Source organism: Macaca nemestrina, chromosome 9 (assembly GCF_043159975.1).
Source record: "Macaca nemestrina isolate mMacNem1 chromosome 9, mMacNem.hap1, whole genome shotgun sequence".
NCBI lineage: Eukaryota > Metazoa > Chordata > Mammalia > Primates > Cercopithecidae > Macaca > Macaca nemestrina.
The window spans coordinates 116,772,849-116,796,329 of NC_092133.1; the positions used below are offsets into that span (position 1 = coordinate 116,772,849).

General features: G+C 44.2%; 1 protein-coding gene and 1 pseudogene across 1 annotated transcript; one reads left to right on the forward strand and one right to left on the reverse strand.

The window, feature by feature from the left end:
- Window positions 1–10,230: 10,230 nt before the first annotated feature.
- Window positions 10,231–22,695, reverse strand: LOC139356009 (uncharacterized). The gene is made up of 3 exons (XM_071068739.1): window positions 21,630–22,695; window positions 11,900–12,612; window positions 10,231–10,301 (listed from the first exon to the last, which is right to left on the reverse strand). The coding sequence occupies exons 2-3, from the start codon at window positions 12,474–12,476 to the stop codon at window positions 10,231–10,233; spliced, it is 648 nt and encodes a 215-aa protein (XP_070924840.1). The 5' UTR covers window positions 12,477–12,612; window positions 21,630–22,695.
- Window positions 12,602–18,924, forward strand: LOC105479994 (leucine-rich repeat-containing protein 37A3 pseudogene; annotated as a pseudogene).
- Window positions 22,696–23,481: the final 786 nt, after the last annotated feature.

Consider the following 23,481-nt stretch of genomic DNA (forward strand, 5'->3'; position numbering starts at 1 on the left):
GCCCTACACAGTCTTAAATATAGTGACATGAATAAGCACTTCTGTGAAGCTGCCCCAGGATGTGACTGACCACTGAAGCAAGTCTGAAATGCACTGAGTATCAGAAAGTCAAATATGATCGATTTGCTGATAAATATCAGTAGAATGGTAACGCCAAAATACAGAGAATGCCTTTGCAAGATCAAAATTTCGTGTTGATAACTTGTTCTTAACAGAAAAATATGAAAAATGTATGGGATCTTCGCTCTTACACATGGAGGAGAGAGAAAATGTAAAATTTCTGTATGGACTTTCTCCCATTCTCATATGCAGCTAAAAATAGTCATTCTTAAAAAGTCACAACTTGGACTTAGGGTTCTTATCAACCCTGACAGTCAAGGTGGCAGCAGGGTTTAAATGAGTGGGTTTAGAGCTGTGCTTTATTTCTTAAGTCTCACCTCCAAGGCTATGGTACTAGGTAAACAATAAATCCCTACATAGTGAAGTCAAATTTGTAAAAGCTCCATTTGTTTTTATTTGTCTATCAGCTGTGCTTTTTGTTCTTTGGTGGATTTTCTTTAAACTAGCTAAATTTTTCCATTTTTCATCCTTGCATCTCCCTGGAAGTCACTCTTTTACTTGAAAATCGATTTAGTTTCATTTTACTCTTTCTGTGTTTTTATTTTTGACTCTCTTAAACATTTCATTGTTTTCAGCTTCATTGTTTAATTTTCTTTTTACTTTACATTTTTCTTCTTTTTAAAACTTTTTAAACACCAATTTAAACTTATTCAGGATCTTTCTTTTGTTCTGTTCACAGACACAGATCAACATATACTTAAGTAAATTAAAATGTATTTTATGATTTAAGGAGCAGATATACTAAATCATGAAAACATTAATGCATTCACTTAAGAAACATTTATAGAGTAAATACATGAAAGACACGGTAGTAAGCACTAGGGGAATTATAAAAATTAATACAACACCATTTCAGGGTCTCCAGGAGCTTTTAATACAAGGCAGTGAGAGCTAGTACCAAAGGAAAGAGATAGGATGCGGCTGCATTTCGGAAAACAATTTGCCCACATTCAGCCAAATATGAAATCAGCGTTGCTATCTTTTTTAGGTACCACAATGTAAAAAGACAAAAATGTCAGAAGCTAACACAACCCTAAAATATCTGTACAGTTTCTAGGCTAAACTGCCTCATACTTTCGATTTGTTTGTAAGCCTAGTAGGAAAGTGCGAGTCTCAGCATCTATCTACATGTAGGATTTTTCGGGCTCTCATGTGACACCAAATAACAAAGAAAAGGGAATGGAAAGCCACCCCTGAAGGAACCAGCACATAGCTCATGTTGCCAATATTTCTTCTTTTTTTCTCTTGTCTGCCATTAATCTCTCAGTTCTTCACAATGGGTGAAACCCTGGTACAATTGCATTTGGATTTTTGCAAGTGAAGCCGGAATATGATTTTCAAACATCAAATTAATTTGAACTTCAGAAAGAATCCACGTCAATGTGTTTTGTTTCTACCATGACTCATAAACGTTTACTGAGAATTATGGTATTCCGAATAGTGCTTAAGTTTTTATAATTCTGTAGTAAGCCCATGCATGTTCAAAGGGTCAGCATTTATATAAATCTCATTTTAAAAGATTCTGCTTAGAAATAAGTAATTAGAAAAGTTCCCTTTTAAAAAGGCTGTCAGGAAGACAAGGCTCGTTATTCAAAGGAGTGAGGGGCAAGTTTCCGATTGTGATTAACCCTCAGGTTACTGACTTGAAAGGGTGGAACAATATAAGAAATACAAGGAAGAGGAAGTTTAGAGAATAGAAAGATTATTAAAGTACCTCTCCAAAGCTGTGCTGAATAGTGTAAGTTTAGAAGAGAAGAAAATTCTCTATTTTTTAAATTGGTCCTTAAATTTCTGCTATCTGGAAATTGGACTTATGTGAAATACCTCATTCCCAGATGGCCTTTGTTAGGTAAGGTACAAGACAAGGAATTGGACAACCTTTCAAGTATCCTTTAAATGTCACTCGCTGGACTGTTGATAGAGGCTTTTATTATTCTCTGCTGGAGTACATCAACAGTCATTTGCATGCCAGGAAAACAATGTCTGGAATAATCCAAAAAGGCAAAGCTTAATTCTTTCACTAAAACCAAGAAAGTGACAGCACAGAATGGGAAATAAAATAAGAAAATAAGTGTCCGAGGTAGACTTACTGGTAACAAAAGCCCAAAAGAGAAACCGTGCGTGTGCACCGAGGCACTCGACGCAGGGCCCTTAACACAGATGGCTCTTGATGCCGCCGTAAGACTTTTTTTAAGCTACCCCCCAAAACAAAAGCTGAAATGAATGAAACAGATATTGTCGGGCGAATATTCACTGCTCAAAAAGATCTGCCAAGGCATCTTTTTAAACCTTTCTTCTGGTTCATTTAAATATGGTTTCATGGATAGAGTGGCCAGCACCAAACACAGGCCTCCAGTGAGTCTAAGCCAGAGCCTTCATGGAGTGGCTCTTAATTATCATTTTTGCACGTGGAATGAGTGCACATAGGAGCAGCACCTCATATACCAATGGATTCTGTCCCAGAAGGGTCCTTGTTACATTGGTTGTTTAGAACGGAGAGTACATTTTTCCAAAGAAACTATGCCATAAATTAAGCTTGAAGCCCAGGCAGATCCAATGGTTTATTGAACTCATGAGCATATCTAGATTTTACTACTGATACCAGTTTAAATTCTAAAGTACACAGTGTGCAGAAAGAGAGAGAAAAAAAGAATAAAGAACGTTTTCTCCCCTGAGGGTCATTATGAGCCAAGAAAAAAGGTTTAGAGATGGCAGTTGGACTTGTTATCCTCCAACACTTTCTATGTCCTTGTTCCTCTTTCCCCAGTAACCAAAATGCTTTGTTCTCTTGTTTCGTTTCCACGTCTCCAACCACAGCAGGGCATCCAAATGGATCCTACCTCCCAGTGTCTCATGCACCAATAAATGACTTCTTTTTTCTCTCAGTCAAAATTTTCGTTTCTTCTCAGGGATATTCACCTCCATCAAGCACATGGGAAGTTAGCCCTATTAATTCGTACTAACATAAAAAAGACTCCTATCTGCCTAGATGCTTTGGCTTATACCAGATATGTCTAATTAAGAGGGATTTTAGAGAGTTCAACAAGATTAAGTTTAACATTCAGCTTCTTGGGAGCAAGATAAGTTTATGAATTATATACTGACAGAGCCATGGAGCTCATACAGCAACCTTTCCAATGCACTAGGCCTTTTTTTTTTGAGACAGAGCCTTACTCTGTTGCCCAGGCTGGAGTGCAGTGGCACAATCTCAGCTCAGTGCAACCTCCACCTCCCAGGTTCAAGCGATCCTCCTGCCTCAGCCCCCCTAGTATCTGGGATTACATGCACGTGCCACCATACTGGGCTAATTTTTTTGTATTTTTAGTAGAGACGGGGTTTCGTCATGTTGGCCAGGCTGGTCTCAAACTCCCGACCTGAGGTGATCCACTGGCCTTAGCCTCCAAAAGTGCTGAGATTACAGGCGTGAGCCACCGTGCCTGGCCGGCACTAGGCCTTTATAAACTAATCATCTGTGATCTGTGAAAGGGAAAAATGCGACAGGGACTTGTCTTCAAGTCAAGCAAAACAAGAGGGGAACTCCACAGGTTTTATTTCAAGACTTGCCTGATTTTTTTTTTTTTTTTTGAGACGGAGTCTCGCTCTGTCGCCCAGGCTGGAGTGCAGTGGCCGGATCTCAGCTCATTGCAAGCTCCGCCTCCTGGGTTTACGCCATTCTCCTGCCTCAGCCTCCCGAGTAGCTGGGACTACAGGCGCCCGCCACCTCGCCCAGCTAGTTTTTTGTATTTTTTTTAGTAGAGACGGGGTTTCACCGTGTTAGCCAGGATGGTCTTGATCTCCTGACCTCGTGATCCGCCCGTCTCGGCCTCCCAAAGTGCTGGGATTACAGGCTTGAGCCACCGCGCCCGGCCCAAGACTTGCCTGATTTACTCCTTCTTAGAAACCTCTTTCCTCTTCAGTAGAGAAAGAAATTCCATAAGCTTGGTTCTGAGGGTAAAGTCAAACTCTAATTCAAGTTAGGAAAGGTTCCAGTGAGAACCCACTCTGTAAGGCGGCAAAGATGGTTCCATCTGGAGAATTTGAACCCTGGCTCAACAGGAATGGAGGTAGATATTACACTGGGGGTCCTTATCCTGGCACCTCCCAGAGCAGATGATCTGGGGGCTAGAGGCTTGGAGGTCAGTTTGTAAGGAAATTCACTCAGTCAAACTTCTGAAAATTACCATTGGCTAAGCTCACATGATAAAAACAAATATAATTTTAATTTAGATGACTTAATTCAATGGATGACACTGAGTGACTAAATTTCCTTTAAGTATTATTTAATTACATTTAGATGCAATCTTAATAACTCTGATCAATTACAATGGTATAACAACTGCTGTCAAAAATGTTTCAACCCATTTGCACTGAGAGCGTGCTATGCCCCTGGAATGAAGTCAAAGACTGTGGATTACAGAGAAATAATGTCTACGTAAAATCAATAAAAATATGTTTGCATTTGCTTTGATGTTTCCAGCAATATCTTCAATTAGGATTACTACTTTATAATCTATAAGACTCCTGCCCCCTAGAATTTAATAAAAATAAGTGAAATAAAATTCAGTGATACATTATCCTTTCTCACACCAACTCTGAACTGGCTTTTTTTTTTTCTTTTTTTTTTTTTTGAGACAGTTTAACTCTGTCGTCCAGGCTGGAGTGCAGTGGCGCGATCTCGGCTCACTGCAACCTCTGTCTCCTGGGTTCAAGCAATTCTCGTACCTCAGCCTCCCGATTAGCTGGGATTACAGGCGCCTGCCACCAAGCTCGGCTAACTTTTGTATTATTAGTGGAGATGGGGTTTCACCATGTTGGCCAGACTGGTCTCGAACTCCTGATCTCAGGTGATCTGCCCGCCTTGGGCTCCCAAAGTGCAGGGATTACAGGTGTGAGCTACCGTGCCCAGCCTCAACTGGCTTTTTGATTTTATGTATTTAATAAAACACATCACAAGACAGTCACTCTAACAAAAATGAAGAAATGAAGTTCCTTAACAATAAATTGTAAGAAAAACAAATTAATTGTAAAGTGTTCTTTTAAAAAATTTGAAAGTTGAAAATCTTTTTTCTGCTGTAGCACTCAGGGAGGGGGTGTCAATACAGACTTAGAAAATTTCTATTTGGGTGAGGAAAGAATAATATAACCAGATGGAATTGAAAGAATTCAGAAGAAGGTTGTATGCCAGAGAAAACCACAGCAGTTGCTCAGAAAGTATTTCTTGAAATCCCCAGTTTTACTATTTATACATGCCTGGTAACCCAGCTACAACTGCAGCAACGCTGTCACTCAATTCCCACAGAAGACAGCCATTGATTGTTTTGATCTGAAACCTAGCAGATCAGTCTTAGGCCACCAGTCTTTCTCAATTCTCAAACCATAAACACAAATCATTTAGTCTGCCCTTTTTAAGTTGATGCACATGAGTGTAAAACCAGAAGTTTACATGTCTAGGTTGCTTGCTCATTGCTTCCATAACTCCAAAAAATAGGCTTTTATTTAAAAATAGAACTTGTAAAATGAGGCCGGGCGCGGTGGCTCATGCCTGTAATTCCAGCACTTTGGGAGGCGGAGGCGGGCGGATCATGAGGTCAGGAGATCGAGACCATCCTGGCCAACACGGTGAAACCCCATCTCTACTAAAAATACAAAAACTTAGCCGGACGTCGTGGCAGGTGCCTGTAGTCCCAGCTACTCGGGAGGCTGAGGCAGGAGAATGGCGCCAACCCGGGAGGCAGAGCTTGCAGTGAGCTGAGATCACGCCACTGCACTCCAGCCTGGGCGACAGAGCAAGACTCTGTCTCCAAAAAAAAAAAAAAAATTAGAACTTGGCAAATGAACAGTCCACACGATGGACCATCTGCCTTTGGAATGCTTTTTTTTTTTTTTTTTTTTAAGACGGAGTCTTGCTCTGTCGCCCAGGCTGGAGTGCAGGGGCCGGATCTCAGCTCACTGAAAGCTCCGCTTCCTGGGTTCACGCCATTCTCCTGCCTCAGCCTCCCGAGTAGCTGGGACTACAGGCGCCCGTCACCTCGCCCGGCTAGTTTTTTGTATTTTTTAGTAGAAACAGGGTTTCACCGTGTTAGCCAGGATGGTCTCGATCTCCTGACCTCGTGATCCGCCCGTCTCGGCCTCCCAAAGTGCTGGGATTACAGGCTTGAGCCACCGCACCCGGCCTGGAATGCTTTAATAAAAATAAGCCACTGAGATATTTAACTTTGAAAAGAATCAACTATACAGGCATGCTATTCATTCTGGCTTCATTTTCTGTCACTTTTGAAAAGAGCATGCATTTTCAGAAGACTCACCACACCGGGCAAATTGCATAGGCATCTAACCTATATTTTTACTAGACAATGGTAAACATTGTATAAGAAGAATATTTTTGCCTGTTTTCAGCCGAAGCGGGCGGATCACGAGGTTAGGAGATCGAGATCATCCTGGCTAACACGGTGAAACTCCGTCTCTACTAAAAATACAAAAAATTAGCGGGGGGTGGTGGCGGGCACCTGTAGTCCCAGCTACTCAGGAGGATGAGGCAGGAGAATGGCGTGAATCCAGGAGGCGGAGCTTGCAGTGAGCTGAGATCACACCACTGTACTCCAGACAGGGCAAAAGAGCAAGACTCCGTCTCAAAAAAAAAAAAAAAAGAAAAATATGTTTAAATAAAAGATTACCAGTTACCAATTACTCTGTCTCATTAAAATTTATGTATTTGTCATTTGTTTGTATTTGCCTATGCACATTTGTACTGTCACAACTGTGTTCAGTGTTTCCACAATTTTGAATTGTTTTTCAATTAATATTACACTATATATATTTCTCAGGTATTTTCATAGTATCAGTATTATAAATAAAGACTGACTTTTGGCCGGGCGCGGTGGCTCACGCCTGTAATCCCAGCACTTTGGGAGGCCGAGGCGGGCGGATCACAAGGTCAGGAGATCGAGACCACGGTGAAACCCCGTCTCTACTAAAAATACAAAAAATGAGCCGGGCGCAGTGGCGGGCGCCTGTAGTCCCAGCTACTCGGGAGGCTGGGGCAGGAGAATGGCGTGAACCCAGGAGGCGGAGCTTGCAGTGAGCCAGGATCGCGCCACTGCACTCCAGCTTGGGCGACAGAGCGAGACTCCGTCTCAAAAAAAAAAAAAAAAAAAAAAAAGACTGACTTTTATGTAATCTTAATCTGGTTTGGGGTTAGGATAAAATTTATATTTTTTTAAAATTGAGACTTTTTTTATATGTTCCAGAAAAATGTGTAAAGCACGGGCATTAATTACTACTTCAAAGTTTGAAAAAAAAAATGGATGTATTGAGTAACGTATTTTGGGAATTGAATTGACTAAAAGAATCTCAATTTTTCCTGAGTTATTGGTCATTTAAAACTTTTCTCGTTTATGAACTTTTGTGTGGAAAATGCCAATTTATTTAAATACACCTTCATATATAGTATATTGCTAAACGATTGTGCATAGTATTTCATCTTAATTTTTTTAAAACCTTTTTTGTTTAATAAATATTCCTGTATCCTGCCTTTGTAATTTCCAACTTCAATTTGTATTGACTTTTGCTTGTTTAATTTATTACTGCTTTAAACGAGTCAACTCATTTACTTTTCAACTTTTGACCTTGTTTTATTTTTATTATTTTTTTCAATTATCTGTATTTGAACAACGTGATTTCTTTTCCTTTCTCTAAAAATAAACATTCACAAAGCTCTGAATTACTTTCAAGTTCTGCTCTGGTCACAATAGTTAGATGTTAATATGTAGTTTCTTCATTTTCTTTTTTTTCTTTTGCAACAGGTGCTCCCCACTGTTGCCCAGGCTGGGTGCAGTGGCACGATCATGGCTCACTGCAGCCTCCATCTCCTGGGCTCAAGCAGTCCTCCCACCTGAGCTCCCCAAGTAGCTCTTTTCAAAATGGCTTTTACTTTTGTCCATTAAGATGGTTTTGACCCCACCTCTAGACACCCTACCAGCAAGAGTCCCAACTGGAAAACCAGTGAGGGATAAGGGAGTGGGAATATTGAGGCGGGGGTGGGTAGGGAAGAAAGCACTATCTTGGCGTGGGGGGACACGGTGCTTAGGGACCAGTGCCGGAACATTTAGGATGATGGGATGTTTCGGAATTAAAACTGGATTCTTTTCCGGATGCCAAAGAGGCATATGTGGAATGTCAGGATATCACCTGTCATTATACGGATACTGTTCAAAGCAGAACCTTCCTGCAAACATGTAGGGATATGAGGCATAGATATTTGTGCTTTATTTTCGGTTTTTTGGAGGTTGGGGAATGGAGTCTGGCTCTGTACCTAGGCTGAAGTGCAGTGGCGCTATCTCCGCTCACTGCAACCTCCGCCTCCCAGCTCACTGCAACCTTTGCCTCCCGGGTTCAAGAGATCCTCCCGCCTTCAAGACATCCTCCCGCCTCCGCTTCCTGAGTAGCTGGGATTACTAGCATGCGCCACCATGCCCAGCTCATTTTTGTACTTTCAGTAGAGACGGGGTTTCACCATACTGGTGAGGCTAGTCTGGAAATCCTGACCTCAAGTGATCTGCCCACTTAGGCCTCCCAAAGTGCTGGGATTACAGGTGTGAGCCACAGCGCCTGGCCTGTTTTGGGTTCTTTTCTTCTCTTTTTGAAAGTGCAAAAGTTGTTAGGAATTGAAGAGTTTCGCCTAAAGGAGCCTCTACCTGCAGAGAAGCTTAGGCTTGCAACCAGTGAGAAAGGGGTTTATGCTAATAGGTATATAGCCTGGGCAACAGCACAAAAACTCTGTCTCAAAAAAAAAAAAAAAAAAAAAAAGAAAGTATCGTAAATTATGAAAGACAGAATAAGCATCTTCAACAATAAAAAATGAAAAATAATAAAAACTATACTCCATAATTAGAAAACAATAACTCTTAGGTTGTTAAAATATTTTGTTAAAATATTATGTTGTAAATAAGATACCCTCAGTATATATGCAGAAAAGATTATATTAGTATAGGAAACAGCTGTGATTGTAGATATATAAACTAGAGAAATGCTAATCAGAAATAGGTTTATCAATTAGAAGAGAGAAGAAATTTTTGAGTAAATGCAGTCTATAATTTAAAAATATACAATTTTTAAATTAAATACATTTATTCAAATATAAAAATAAAAGTTTATAAATATGCCAAAAGAAATATTGCTGGTTTATAATCAGGTTCATAGGAACTAACAGAGTAATTAGATGAGACAGTGTGCAAATAATTATGTTATTTTAGTAAAAATATCTAACACTGTACCTTCCAAATTAAAAATATGCTTCTTTTTTAAAGGTCAACAAAAAATTATTGTGCTTCAGATTTTTAAAATTTATCCTTCTTGTAGTATAGTTTGAAGTCAGGTAGTGTGATGCCTCCAGCTTTGTTCTTTCTGCTCGGGATTGTCTTAGCTATACGGGCTCTTTTTTGGTTCCATAAAAAATTTAAAGTAGTTTTTTCTAACTCTGTGAAGAAAGTCAATGGTAGCTTGATGGGGATAGCACTGAATCTATAAATTACTTTGGGCAGTATGGCCATTTTCACGATATTGATTCTTCCTATTCATGAGCATGGAATGTTTTTCCATTTGTTTGTGTCCTCTCTTATTTCCTTGAGCAGTGGTTTGTAGTTCTCCTTGAAGAGGTCTTTCACTTCCCTTGTAAGTTGTATTCCTAGGTATTTTATTCTCTTTGTAGCAATTGTGAATGGGAGTTCACTCATGATTTGGATCGCTATTTTTGGTGTATAAGAATGCCTGAGATTTTTTGCATACTGATTTTGTATCCTGAGACTTTGCTGAAGTTGCTTATCAGCTTAAGGAGATTTTGGGCTGAGACGATGGGATTTTCTAAATGTACAATCATGTCATCTGCAAACAGAGATGATTTAACTTCCTCTCTTCCTATTTGAATATGCTTTATTTCTTTCTCTTGCCTGATTGCCTTGGCCAGAACTTCCAATACTATGTTGAATAGGCATGGTGAGAGAGGGCATCCTTGTCTTGTGTCACTTTTCAAATGGAATGCTCCCAGCTTTTGCCCATTCACTATGATATTGGCTGTGGGTTGGTCATAAATAGCTTTTATTATTTTGAGATACATCACTCATAAGTGGGAGCTGAACAATGAGAACACACGAACACGAAGTGGAACACCACATACTGGGGCCTGTCTGGGGGTGGGGGAGTACAGGAGGGATAACATTAGGAGAAATACCTAACATAGATGATGGGTTCATGCGTGCACCAAACCACCATGGCACGTGTATACCTATGTAACAAACCTGCATGTTCTGCACATGTATCCCAGAACTTAAAGCATAATAAAAATAAATAAAATAAAATAAAATAAAATTTATCCTCCAAGTGAAATTACTATAAGAAGATACATCTAACCTATAAGTAAATAATCTACTGTTTGGAAAAGTTAACAAACTTCTCAACACACAATAGAATTAAGGAAGACAGGGTGGGCTCGGTGGCTCGTGTCTGTAATCCCAGCACTTTGGGAGGCCAAGGCTGGCAGATCACAAGCTCAAGAGATTGAGACTATCCTGGCCAACATGGTGAAACCCCGTCTCTACTGAATATACAAAAATTAGTCCGGTGTGGTGGCATTCGCCTATAGTCCCAGCTACTCCGGAGGCTGAGGCAGGAGAAACGCTTGAACCCAGGAGGCGGAGGTTGCCATGAGCCAAAATCCTGCCACTGCACTGCAGCAGGAAATTAATAACAAAAGAGAGAGAGAGAGTATGGGGGTGGGGAGTGTGTGTGTGTGTGTGTGTGAGAGTGTGTGTGTGTGTGTGTGAGTGAGAGAGAGAGAAAGAGAGATTATCTCTGCTGCTTCTGTGGAAAAGCAGTCCCACCTCCTCCTGCTGATCAGGGTATATTAATCCTGCCCCATCGTCTTTTGGTTACTGGACCCAAGGAATCTAAAGCTCCCCCCCCGGCAGATAATCTTCTTTAGAGAGCAGGACTTGCCTGCCTTCCAGATCCCAGAGCGGCAGGGATGAGAATCACAGAAAACCTTATAAGATTATTGGGGGCATCTGTAACTGGGGACACTACTGTTGCTACCTCTTATTTTCCTGTAGATTCTTCCTACGGAGTAAGAACTACTATATAAAGATCTGTGACTGAATATGTATAAAAGATGATGCCTCCTGCTTTCAGAATGTCTCCTTTGGCATAGTGCCGCCCTTGCATCTTGAGAATGTTTCCCCAGGGCTTCATCATGAGTCCAACTGCTTCTTTTTTTTTTTTTTTTTTTTTTTTTTTTTTAAGACAGAGTCTCGCTCCACGGCCAGGCTGGAGTGCAGTGCCTCATCTACAACCTCCGCCTCCCAGGTTCAAGTGATCCTTCTGCCTCAGCCTCTGGAGTAGCTGGGACTGCTGGTGGCCACAACCATACCCCGCTAATTTTTGTATTTTTAGTAGAGACGGGGTTTCACCTTGTTGGCCAGGATGGTCTTGATCTCTTGACCTCGTGATCCACCCGCATCGGCCTCCCAAAGTACTGGGATTACAGGCGTGAGCCACCGGGCCCGGTCAAATTAAGACTATATATATATATATATATATATATATATATATATATTTTTTTTTTTTTTTTTTTTTTTTTTTTTTTTTTCTTGAAACCTACAGGGATTTAAGAATCAGTATATTGGGCGGGAAGAAACAAAATGGTGGCTGAAGGTGATCCAGAGTAGAGCCCCAGCGATTCGGATTGAGCCTTCTCCCTCCACCCGCCTGGCCCCTAGGGCCTCCCTACCCGGCCCACCGCCCCCACTGCGCCCGCCCCTCCCCGCCCGCTTTCCCTTCTCCCCGTACCTCGGCTCCAACCTGAGGAGCCGGCGGGCCTGGCCAACCAGGTAGCCCGCGGCTCCCGCTGAGGAGCGCTGCGCCCTGGCCCCGCAGCCGCCGCCCGCGTCCGAACCCATCCGGGGGCTCCGCTCGCGGCAACGCGGTAGTAGCCGGGGCAGGTGGGCCGCCACCAGGCTGAGGTGGCGCCCAAGACGCGGCTGAGCTCGCCCGGAGTGGGCAGCAGTAGCAGGAGGAAGCCGCCGCCGCCAGCACCCCCAAGCCCCAGCGTCCCTGGCCGGCGGGGGGCGGGGCGGGGCGAGGAGGCGGGGACAGCCACCTGGCCCGGAGGGCTGTCGACAAAGTGGTATACGATGACCTCGAGAGCGAGGAGGAGCGAGGACGGTGACGCCGAGGAGACCCAGGAGTGTGAGGACAACTAGGAGGATGAGACGGAGGACGACGACGATGACTCCGATTACCCAGAGGAGTTGGAAGACGACGACGAGGACGCCAGTTGCTACACGGAAAGCAGCTTCAGGAGCCATAGTACCTACAGCAGCACTCCAGGCTGGAATGCAATGTTGCGATCTCGGCTCACTGCAGCCTCTGCCTCTCTCAGGTTCAAGAGATTCTCCTGCTTTAGCCTCCTGAGTAGCTGGGATTACAGGTCAGTTGCTCTCCCTGGAAGGAAGAGTACTCTCGATTTCACCTTGAAGGAGGAAGAGTTCAGGCTGCCAGAACTGGACTAGCGCTTCTGAATATCCCCAGGAGAGGTCCCGTGACTTCCTCAGGAAGCTCTGCCGTGCCCCCACCCAACCCTACCCCACCACAGCAGGCCGCTGGAGTCCTGGGACCACCCGGGTCTGCGGCCCAAATCCTCCCTCACGAAGGGGAGGGGAGGGGTATTCCGGCGAGGAGGCATGGGAAGGGGTGCTTGGGCGGGATTGTGACATCAGATTGCCATGGTGACATGGAGCAGATCTAGACCCGAGCCTAATAAAGGCATAAATAAAGGTGTCATAAAGACAGGGCGCGGCGCACGCTTATAAGGGGCATGAGGGTCTTGGGGCTGCCAGAATGGCTGCAGCTTAGTGTGCGGCGCCAGCATGTGTCATGTTCAGCTGCGTTTCTGGGGCCCATGGCCCCTCCTCACGTGGCAACTATTGTGGCTACTAGTCAAGGAGGCTCAGCCTCTGGAGTGGGTCAAGGACCCGCTCAAGCTGACCTCTAACTCCCCTGCCACCCCTGGGGCCGCCTGAGCCCTGGTCTTCCCGCTCCTCCCATCTCCAATGGGAATCTCCCCATGCGCCTACTCCCCCGGCAGACCCGGGGGACTTTGATTACCTGGGCCCTCTGCTTCCTGGCAGATTTGTCAGCCCCACCCCAGGAATCGACTGAAAATGTGGTGCCATACCTGGACATGGATTCAGCTGGAGAGCTGCTCCTGGGGTCAGAGCAGTTCTGGGCTGCACACCAGGATTTAAATGACAAGCTGACTCTGCAAGAAAGGCTCCCAGAGGTGGTTCCAATGCTGAACGGGGATCAGAACCAGACCCTAGTTCAGCCTCCTCGCCTCAAAAGTAAGTTTCAAACTGCAGATTTCGATCGGGCTGCAGGTCATCAGGCAGATGAAATACTTGTTCCACTAGACAGTAAGGTTTCAAAACCAACCGAATTTATTGTTTCGCCCAAGAACCTGAAGAAAGATCTAGCTCAGCGTTGGAGCCTTGCTAAGATTGTTGGAATTCCACACCAATTATCCAAACTTCAGCATCAGAAACAGACTTTGCAGGCTGAATATTGGAGTATAGACACACTGTATCCCGGCAGCTGCCTCCAGAACTCCGGGTTAACTTGGATGAGCCCCTAGGGCTCCCTGAGCAAGTTGGACTTTCTCAATTCCATCTAGAGCCTGAAACTCAAAATCCAGAGACCCTTGAAGACATCCAGTCCTCTTCACTCCAGCAAGAAGCCCCAGCGCAGCTTCCACAGCTCCCTGAGGAGGAAGAACCTTCTTCAACCCAGCAGGGGGTCCCAGCTGGGCCTCCAGAGTACTCTATGGAGAGTTAAGCTCAAACTCTACCGAACCATGAGGTGACAGTTCAACCTCCAGGTGAGGATCAAGCTCATTATAACTTGCCCAACATTACAGTTGAACCTGCAGATATGGAGGTTACCATAACTTCGGAGCCTACCAATGAGACAGAATCTTCCCAAGCCCAGCAGGAGGCCCCAATTCAGTTTCCAGAGGAGGTGGAACGTTCTGCGACCCAACAGGAGGCCCCAACTGAGCCTCCAGGTTCTCCTATGGAGCGTGAACTTTCCATCAGTGAGCAGGAGCAGCCAGCTCAGCCTTCTGAGTCTTCTGGGGAGGTTGAATCTTCTCAGACCCAGCAGGAGACCTCAGCTTAGCCTCCAGAAGGGATGGAACCTTCTGCAAACCAAGAGGAAGCCCCAACTGAACCTCCAGGTCCTCCTATAGAGCCTGCACTTTCCCCCAGTGTGCAGGAGCAGCCAGCTCAGCCTTCTGAGTCTTCTGGGTAGGTTGAATCTTCTCAGACCCAGCAGGAGACCCAGCTCAGCCTCCAGAACATCATGAAGTCACAGTTTCGATTCCAGGTCACCATCAAACTCAGCATTCAGATTTGCCCAATCTCTCTGTTAAGCCTCCAGACATGCAGCTCACCATAGGAACACAGCCTAGTGCAGAGGTGGGAACTTCTGCAGTCCACCAGGAGGCTACAGCTCAGCTCTCAGGGCCAGGTAATGATGTAGAACCTCCTGCTATCCAGCATGGGGGCCCACCTCTGCCTCCAGAGTCATTGGAAGAGGCTTTACCTTTAGCAATTCAACAAGAGACTTCAGTTCAATTTCCGGAACCTATTAATAATGCAAATCCCTCTCCAACCCAGCAGGAGGCTGCAGCTGAGCATCCACAGACCGCTGAGGAGGGTCCAGCTCAGACTCCAGAGCTCCCTAATGTAGTTGTAGCCCAACCTCCAGAGCATTCAAACCTGACTCAAGCCACAGTTCAACCTTTGGACCTGGGGCTTACCATCACTCCAGAATCCACAACAGAGGTTGAACTTTCTCCTACCATGCAGGAGACCCCAACTCAGCCTCCTAAAAAAGTTGTACCCCAACTTCCAGTATATCAAGAGGTAACAATTCCAACACCAGGTCAGGATCAAGCTCAGCATCCAATGTCACCCAGCGTTACAGTTCAACCTTTGGACCTGGGACTTACCATCACTCCAGAACCCACTACGGAGGTTGGACATTCTACACCCCTGAAGAAGACTCTAGTTCCTCCCAAGCACCCTAAAGTGACACTTCCACATCCAGACCAGGTTCAGACTCAGCATTCAAACCTGACTCAAGCCACAGTTCAACCTTTGGATCTGGGGCTTACCAGCACTCCAGAATCCACGACAGACTTTGAACCTTCTACAGCCCTGACGACTACAGCTCCTCCTCCAGAACTGAGGACACTTCCACCTTCAGACAAGGGTCAGGCTCAGCATTCACACCTGACTTAAGTCACAGTCCCACCTCTGGACCTGGAGCTTATCATAACTACAGAACCTACTGCAGAGGTTAAACTGCCTCCAACCATAGAGAAGACCTCAACTCAGCCTCCAGACCTGGGGCTTGCCATCACTCCAGAGCCCACTACAGAGATTGGACATTCTATAGCCCTGGAGAAGACTACAGTTCCTCGTCCAGACCAGGTTCAGACTCTGCATCGAAAACTGACTGAAGTCACCGGTCCGCCTACTGAACTAGAACCTACTCAGGATTCATTGGTTCAGTCTGAAAGTTATGCCCAAAATAAGGCTTTAACTGCACCAGAGGAACAGAAGGCCTCCACAAGCACCAACATATGTGAGCTCTGTACCTGTGGAATGAGATGCTGTCGTGTATTGATCTCAGCCTGAAACAGAGGCTCCGCCAAATACCTGTGCCAGAGCCCAACACCCACAATGGCACCTTCAGCATCTTAAATTTCCAAGGAAACTATATTTCTTACATTGATGGAAATGTATGGAAAGCATACAAGAAATTAATTGTCAATGAAAATTATTTGACTGAATTACATAAGGATTCATTGAAGGCCTGCTATCCCTCCAGTATTTAGATTTATCCTGCAATAAAATACAGTCTATTGAAAGACATACATTTGAACCACTACCATTTTTGCAGTTTATAAATCTTGGTTGCAATTTACTTATAGAACTGAGCTTTGGAACATTTCAGGCCTGGCACGGAATGCAGTTTTTACACAAGTTAATTCTCAATCGCAATCCTCTGACAACTGTTGAAGATCCATATCTCTTTAAACTGCCAGCATTAAAATATCTAAACATGGGAACAACGCATGTCCCATTTACAACAATTAAGAACATTCTCATGATGACTGTTGAACTGGAGAAACTGATCTTACGTAGCCATGTGGTCTGCTGCCTCTGCCAATTTAAAAATAGCATTAAGGCTCTCTGCAAGACAGTCAAGCTGCACTGCAACAGTGCATGTCTGACAAACACCATACATTGTCCTGAAGAAGCATCTGTAGGGAATCCAGAAGGAGCGTTCATGAAGGTGTTACAAGCTCCGAAGAAGCACACGAGCACTGAGCTGACTTTTGAGCCGGAGGCGGCCTCAGACAGCAATGGCATCAACTTGTCAGTCTTTGGGAGTGGACAGCTAGACACCAATGACGTGAGGGATGTTATCAGTGCACTAAGTTACATCTTGCCTTATTTCTGAGCGGTAAATCTAGATGTGAAATCAATGTTGTTACCGTTCATTAAACTGCTTTCTTCAAATGTGCAAGATGGAGATAGGCCCCTGGGTATTTTGAAAAACAATACAAAGAGCCCCTCTCTTCAACCTGTATCCAACAACTCAACTTATGAAAATAAATTGAGAAAGCTGTATTTGCTGGAAAATATGTTAGATGCAGAAATACAAGAAAAAATCGATGAAGTTAAAAGGGAAGAAAAAACTGCCATGCTTTTGCAGTCCAGCTTTCTAGGACAATTTTAAATGCCAAATATTTGAAAAGAAATTAGAAACTATCCAGCTACAGGAAAACAGCCTGGCAAAGATTCAAAGCATAGGCAAAAACCTGCTGAACAGACTCCTCATGGGCCCAAAGAGCATCCAGAAAAGGCACTTCGAAGAGGTGGGAAAGCAGAGCATCAGGAGGGAAGATGGGCCCAGACATTTGCAGAGAACACTGCCAAAGAAATAAGGCTCGGGAGTCCAACCCAAGGGAGCTGAAACAGCCTCACATAGAGCAGGGGTCTGAGAAGTTAGTGGGAAACACCGACTACACCAAGCCTTCGTTCACCCAAGAGCAGTCTCCTTTATGTTGAAACTGTTCTCCATGGGCGTGCCTTCTGCCTCCACCTCTGCAAAAGCCCTACCTCAGGTCAGAGACAGATCGAAAGACTTAATCTACACCATTTTCATTTTAGAAAATGCAAAGGCTAGAGTTAAAAATATGAAGACTGCTAAACCAATCGTACATTCCAGAAAAAAGTACCGCTTTCATAAAACTCGCTCCCGCATGGCTCACAGAACACCCAAGGCCAAAAAAGAGTCCAAACTTCAGAAAGAAAAGTTATCTCGATAGACCGATGCTCGCAAAGAGGCCTCCGTTCTCTGCAGCGAAGAGCCTATGAATTCCCCTTCACAGGGGGCTTTTTCATCTTTAGGAGACCCGAGCCCTCAGGAAAATCCTCTTCCGGAAGCATTTGCTCCTTCAGAACGTTTTATAGAAAACACTAATGTAAAAAACACAACTGCAAGAAATGCCTTGGAAGAAAACATTTTTATGGAAAACACTACTATGCCAGAAGGCACCATCTCTGAAAACACAAACTACAATCCTCCTCCTGAGGCAGATTCTGCTGGGACTGCGTTCAACTTAGGGCCAACTATTACACAAACTGAGACAAAATGGGAATACAACAACGTGGGCACCGACCTGTCCCACGAGCCCCAAAGCTTCAATTACTCATTGCTCTCATCTCCAGGTGATCAGTTTGAAATTCAGCTAACCCAGCAGCTGCGGTCCCTCATCCCCAACAACAATGTGCGCAGGCTCATTTCTCATGTTATCCGGACCTTGAAGATGGACTGCTCTGAGACCCACGTGCAATTGACCTGTGCCAAGCTCATCTCCAGGACAGGCCTCCTGATGAAGCTTCTCAGTGAGCAGCAAGAAGTAAAGGTGTCCAAGGCATAATGGATACGGACCAGTGGAAAACTGAGAACTGTATCAACGAGAGCACGGAAGCCCAGAATGAACAGAAACAGCAAAAGTCGAGTAAGCTCACAATAGAAGTTCCAGGATATGGCTATAACAACAAACTCATCTTGGCAATATTTGTGACTGAAATACTAACGACTTTAATTCTAGTTTTCTGCCTCATTGAGATTTATTCTCACCGAAGGTCATCACAAGAAGATGAAGGATTCTCAAGGGGCATTTTCAGATTTCTGCCATAGAGGAGATGCTCTTCGCGAAGTGAGACTCAGGTTGAATCTTTCTCAGACAGTCGCTCTGGCTTAAAGATATGTACAAACCTCTCAATGCCACAAGAGTAAATACCAGGCATGGAAGCTGCACAAGAAGTCATCTAATGAGAATGAGATCCTCAACAGGGACCCTGGGGACAGCGAAGCCCCAACATAGAAGGGGGAGGAGAGTGAAGCCCTGCCATAGGAGGAGAACACAGAGTGACCCCAGCCCGCCTCAGGCCTCCTGCAAAAATACTTAGCATAAACAACAAGGGCCATCAGAAAGAAAAGCGGGACTGAAGCCAGCAGCCCACGCGTCCACAGAGGCAGCGGGCAGAGGAAGCACAGGGCCATCATTCCCTCCCTTGTTTCCCAGTATAATTAGTCACCCAGACCTGAAAACATATCCTCAGGGGGTGGAGATTTTACAATACCATTGTTCTTGGTGGAAAACAAAATCATTAGTTTATTATATATTGTGCACTGACAGTGATACAGTAGACTTCTTGATCATCTTGAGAAGTCTACAAGACACTAGAAGAATAATCTACTTGTTCAGTTATCTTAACTTTCAATATATCTGTTTTGTCTGTCTTAATTTTATGCATAGAACTGCAGTGATTCTAACTAAAGTGAGTAATAATTCAAGAAGCTTAGGCTCTATTAAAAACACACAGTCATGAATTCTCTATTTAACATGCCTCATTATAGGAATTTAGTCAAAAGTAAATATTTTCCACCTTTGCAGTGGTTCTGCCATTTCCAAATTCTTCCTCCTAAGTGCTCTCAATTTTGTTGTGTTGCTTTTTTTAGAAAAAATTATCACCACAGCCCTGTTTAAATTTAGGTAATGGCTCCCTAAAGCCCCCATGTTAACGTCTGAATTTCTGACATGATGCCTACAATTTTACTCCAAATTCTTTTTTTTTTTTTTTTGAGACGGAGTCTCGCTCTGTCACCCAGGCTAGAGTGCAGTGGCGCGATCTCGGCTCACTGCAAACTCCGCCTCCCGGGTTCACGCCATTCTCCTGCCTCAGCCTCCCAAGTAGCTGGACTACAGGCACCCACCACTAAGCCCAGCTAATTTCTTTTTGTATTTTTAGTAGAGATGGGGTTTCACCGTGTTAGCCAGGATGGTCTCGATCTCCTGACCTCGTGATCCGTCGGCCTCGGCCTCCCAAAGTGCTGGGATTACAGGCATGAGCCACCGCGCCCAGCCCAAATTCTTATCTCACTAATATTTGTCATACCTTCTATGTTCCTTCCAAATCCTCTTTGTCTCCCAAAACTCAGTTCCTCCTCTGCCATTGCATGTCGTCTATATGGAATGCCCAACTTTTTTTTGGATAGTGATAGGCCTTGCTCTACTGGCCAGGCTGGAGTGCAGTGGTGTGATCATAACTCACTGTAACCTCAAACTCCTGGCAAGCGATCCTCCTGCCTTGGCCTCCCAAAGTGCTCAGATCACAGATGTGAGACACTGCGCCCAGCCCACCTCTTTCCCACAGAATGTATCCTCCTTGTTCCTCAAGGTCAGTAAATATGCTTCCTCCTCTCTAGTCTTTTCTGGTTTTCTCCAGAAGCCAGGATCAGGAGTCACTATACCTCCTCTGTTTTCCCCAAGCATTTTATTAATAGATCTTTCATAGAACTCATTGCACTGTATGATATGCACTGGATTATATTGCATTATAATGTTATATTACTGCATCTTTTTCTCCACATTGTAAATTTCTTAAGGATAATTTCCTTTATTCATTTTATGTCCAACATTATATTTCTTGTCATGTAATAAGCAATAAAATTTTAGTGACTTGAATGATGTGAGAAAACAAGAAGAAAAAAACAGACTTGAGGAATACACAGGTGTATGCCTTATTTTTCATTCTGCATAACTTCTGCCTGTATTTTATTGATAACCTTGGCCTTGAATATGTCTCATATTTTGGAGTAGGGTGTAGCAAATTAATCATCGAATTGCTTATTCATACCATTCAATTTGATCATCACAATTTAGGTCTCTAGCAAGAAGAAAAAGAAGACTTTCACATAGGTGACAAATAAATAGGATACAAGTAGGATTTGTTAATAATAGGAATCTGTTAAAAACAAGATAATTTTTATTGTTTTGTGATAATAACAAAGTAAAAGAAATTGTGTTCCTAGGGTTTACTTATAAATTAAACACACTATTACCACTTTATTTTCCAATTTCATCTCTTTAAGAAAAAAAATGTATTACTTTAAAATGATCTATGAGTGCAATTTTATATGGAAAGGGCAATAACTACTTTCAATGCAAATAGAAGTTTATAATTGCAAGGGCAGCTGTAAAAAAGACTTTTAATTCACAACAGGGTGTGTGACATAGGCCTGTAATACGGGGCCAATGTCTCCGAGAAGTTGAAAATACAGTATTACAAAATCAGAAAACAAGCAACAAAACAAAAGTGTCTGTCTTCTCTTCTTTGTCCAATATGTTTGGGTGTTAGTATTGAAGGAGTTCTATAACAAGTGCAAATGATGTGTGAAATGAATCAGCTCTGCCCAGCATATACACAGAGGCTACAAAGCTACTTATATAAATATAGCTCTGCAGTGTTAATTGCTGCAGGACTTGGACAGGTATGGCAGAAAGGGCCTGATTTAGATGACCTAGACACTGATGTCACACTAAACTCTCGGAATTGGCTTCTTGGCTTTCCTCCCTGACAAGTGACTGAAATGGGGGTAGGGTTGAATTTTATGAAGATGTGACACCCCACCACACACACACAATTATTGTATTTTCTTCTTCCTGCCTGTGTTATGGCCTGCTAATGATATACTTTACTTGAATGAACTCATGTGCTCCAAATTTCCTATGGGATAGGGATTGATAATATTCACCATTTTAAGGAAACTACGGCTTGAAAAAACTAAATAATGTGGCAAGAAAGCTAGTAAGTTGCGAAGTCAGGGAAGGTCCCAGGATTCTGTCTCTGGAGACTGTCCCTTCCACCCCATCACACATGGCCGCTGATCATCGAGACAGGTTTCCATGATGCACAGGATGGTGGGTGCAGTGGGGAGACAAGACATGTTTACCACACTCACATCTGTCATTTACCAGCAAATCAACCATGGAAAGCACCAGGGTTCTTAAATAAATGACCCCTGCTGGGACTCACCTTAGATAGCGGATATGTTCGAAGCAGCCTTGGCTCACACCCAGGCTTGGGGCCTCTGTGGAGACGGCGCATCTGCCCATTTGATGTAGCAGAGCCTCCCAGCACACGCAGTGGGCATGGCCTGCAGAGCGCATTTTTCTCATTCCACAGAGCGTCGATTTTAAGACAGATCACCCTGAATTGCCCTTAAAGCTGAGGACAATCTGTCCATCCACTCACACATCACGTAAGAGACAGAAACTTCATTCTCTCTCTCTCTCTCTCTGTGGGTGTGTGAAGACATTTCCGTTCCCTCTCTCCCTCGCCAAGGCACCTGCTCAGCACACTTTCCTGTTTGCTTTTTCCTCCTGGGCAGTGCCCGTCCTCCTTGCCTGATTCAGATCCTTCCCTCGTACTGCTGTCCAATATTTATTGCTCAGCTAAGTATCAAAAAAGAGGAAATACAAAAATATTGAAGGCTACTACGTGCTAGGTAATTTCACATTCTTTATCGGAGAAAACCAAATTTTTCAGAGCTTGTTTCTTGACGGTGTCACACCGTGAACTAACGGCAAATCCAAACTGGACTTTGGGCCAAGATAACCCCAAACCCGCTCATTTTCCTCAATCCCATCAGAGATCACCCTAAAGGCGGCGATTTATTTTTAAACAACTGAAACATCTATAGGTCACATTTATTATTTCCCATTAAAAATGAAAAGGATTCTATTAAATCCAATAAGGGGGAAATGAATATTTCTTCAATTTAGGTTTGTTCCTTTTATGGAATAAAATAATACGCGTTAGGTGTCACTGCTTTTTAGCCACTCATACATTACCATTTGGAATTATTTAGTATTTACAACCCCAAGTTGGTTCTCTAATCTATTCCTCATCTTTGTGTGGTAATTTTACAAAATGTCCTCTTCATTTTTGAAGACAAAGAAACGTGAAACGTTCACGATCAAATGATTCCCCCTGTGTTGTATTAGACGAACCCGAAGCAAAGCCTCCGGAGGGCGCTGGAGAAGCCGCAATTCCAGACACCGCCGCAGTCTCAAGACACCACTGAGCGACTGTCCGCTAAGCTGGAAGAAGCGGATGTGGCATTTCGAAGTAGCACGAAATGCAACCGGCTAGGAAGGAGGGCTTTCCGTCGCACGGCGGCTGCGTTGCCTGGACAGAGACCCCGAACCGGAAGATCTAGCAGGAATACCGCCCGCCGCTGGGAGGTATCCGGAAGCGCGGCAGAGCGGAGGACTACATTTCCCATAAGCCCGCGGGGCAGGGCGAGGGGCGGGCGTCGGGGACATTACCGGACAGGCCTTGCCCGGCAATACCAAGGTAAATGCCGGCGCCGCGGCTCCGAGGGAAGAGTAACTTACGATCTGCGCCTAGATTTTTACTAGTAACCCTCCTAACCCATCCCCGAACTGACAAAAACGACTCTTCCATCCGGGAGACTTTGGGATTTCCGGGCCCCAGGACTCCACCCCTCACAACCTAGTCAGTCCCCCCACCAAGGCTGGGCCTGCGGCACTTCCCAAATGCCTAAGGACGCTGGGGGTTGCGCTAGTAAGTTGAAGGCCCAGGGTACCCCCTATCTAGGATTGACGACCCATACTGTTATTGGCCCCTCCCTCCACGCCCAGTATCCTATTTTTAATTTTTTTTTTTTTTTAATTATTGGTTTCTTAAATAGAGCCAGGGTCTCGCCATATTGCCCAGGCTCGTCTTGAACTCCTGGCTTCAAGCGATCCTCCCCACTCGGCCTCTCAAAGTGTCGAGATTACAGGCGTGAGCCACTGTGCCCGGCCGTCCCCAAGCCCAGTCTCCTATAAAATCCGGCGGGAGGTGCCTGGCTCCCTGGGGC

Excerpts from the sequence above, each read along its gene's own strand:
- LOC139356009 (XM_071068739.1), bottom strand. The coding sequence starts at position 12,476 with ATGGCTCCTGAAGCTGCTTTCCGTGTAGCAACTGGCGTCCTCGTCGTC. Across the intron at positions 10,302-11,899 it reads CAGTGGGGGCGGTGGGCCGG|ACAGGCCCCAGTATGTGGTG; the intron begins GTAGGGAGGCCC and ends CCCCACCCCCAG.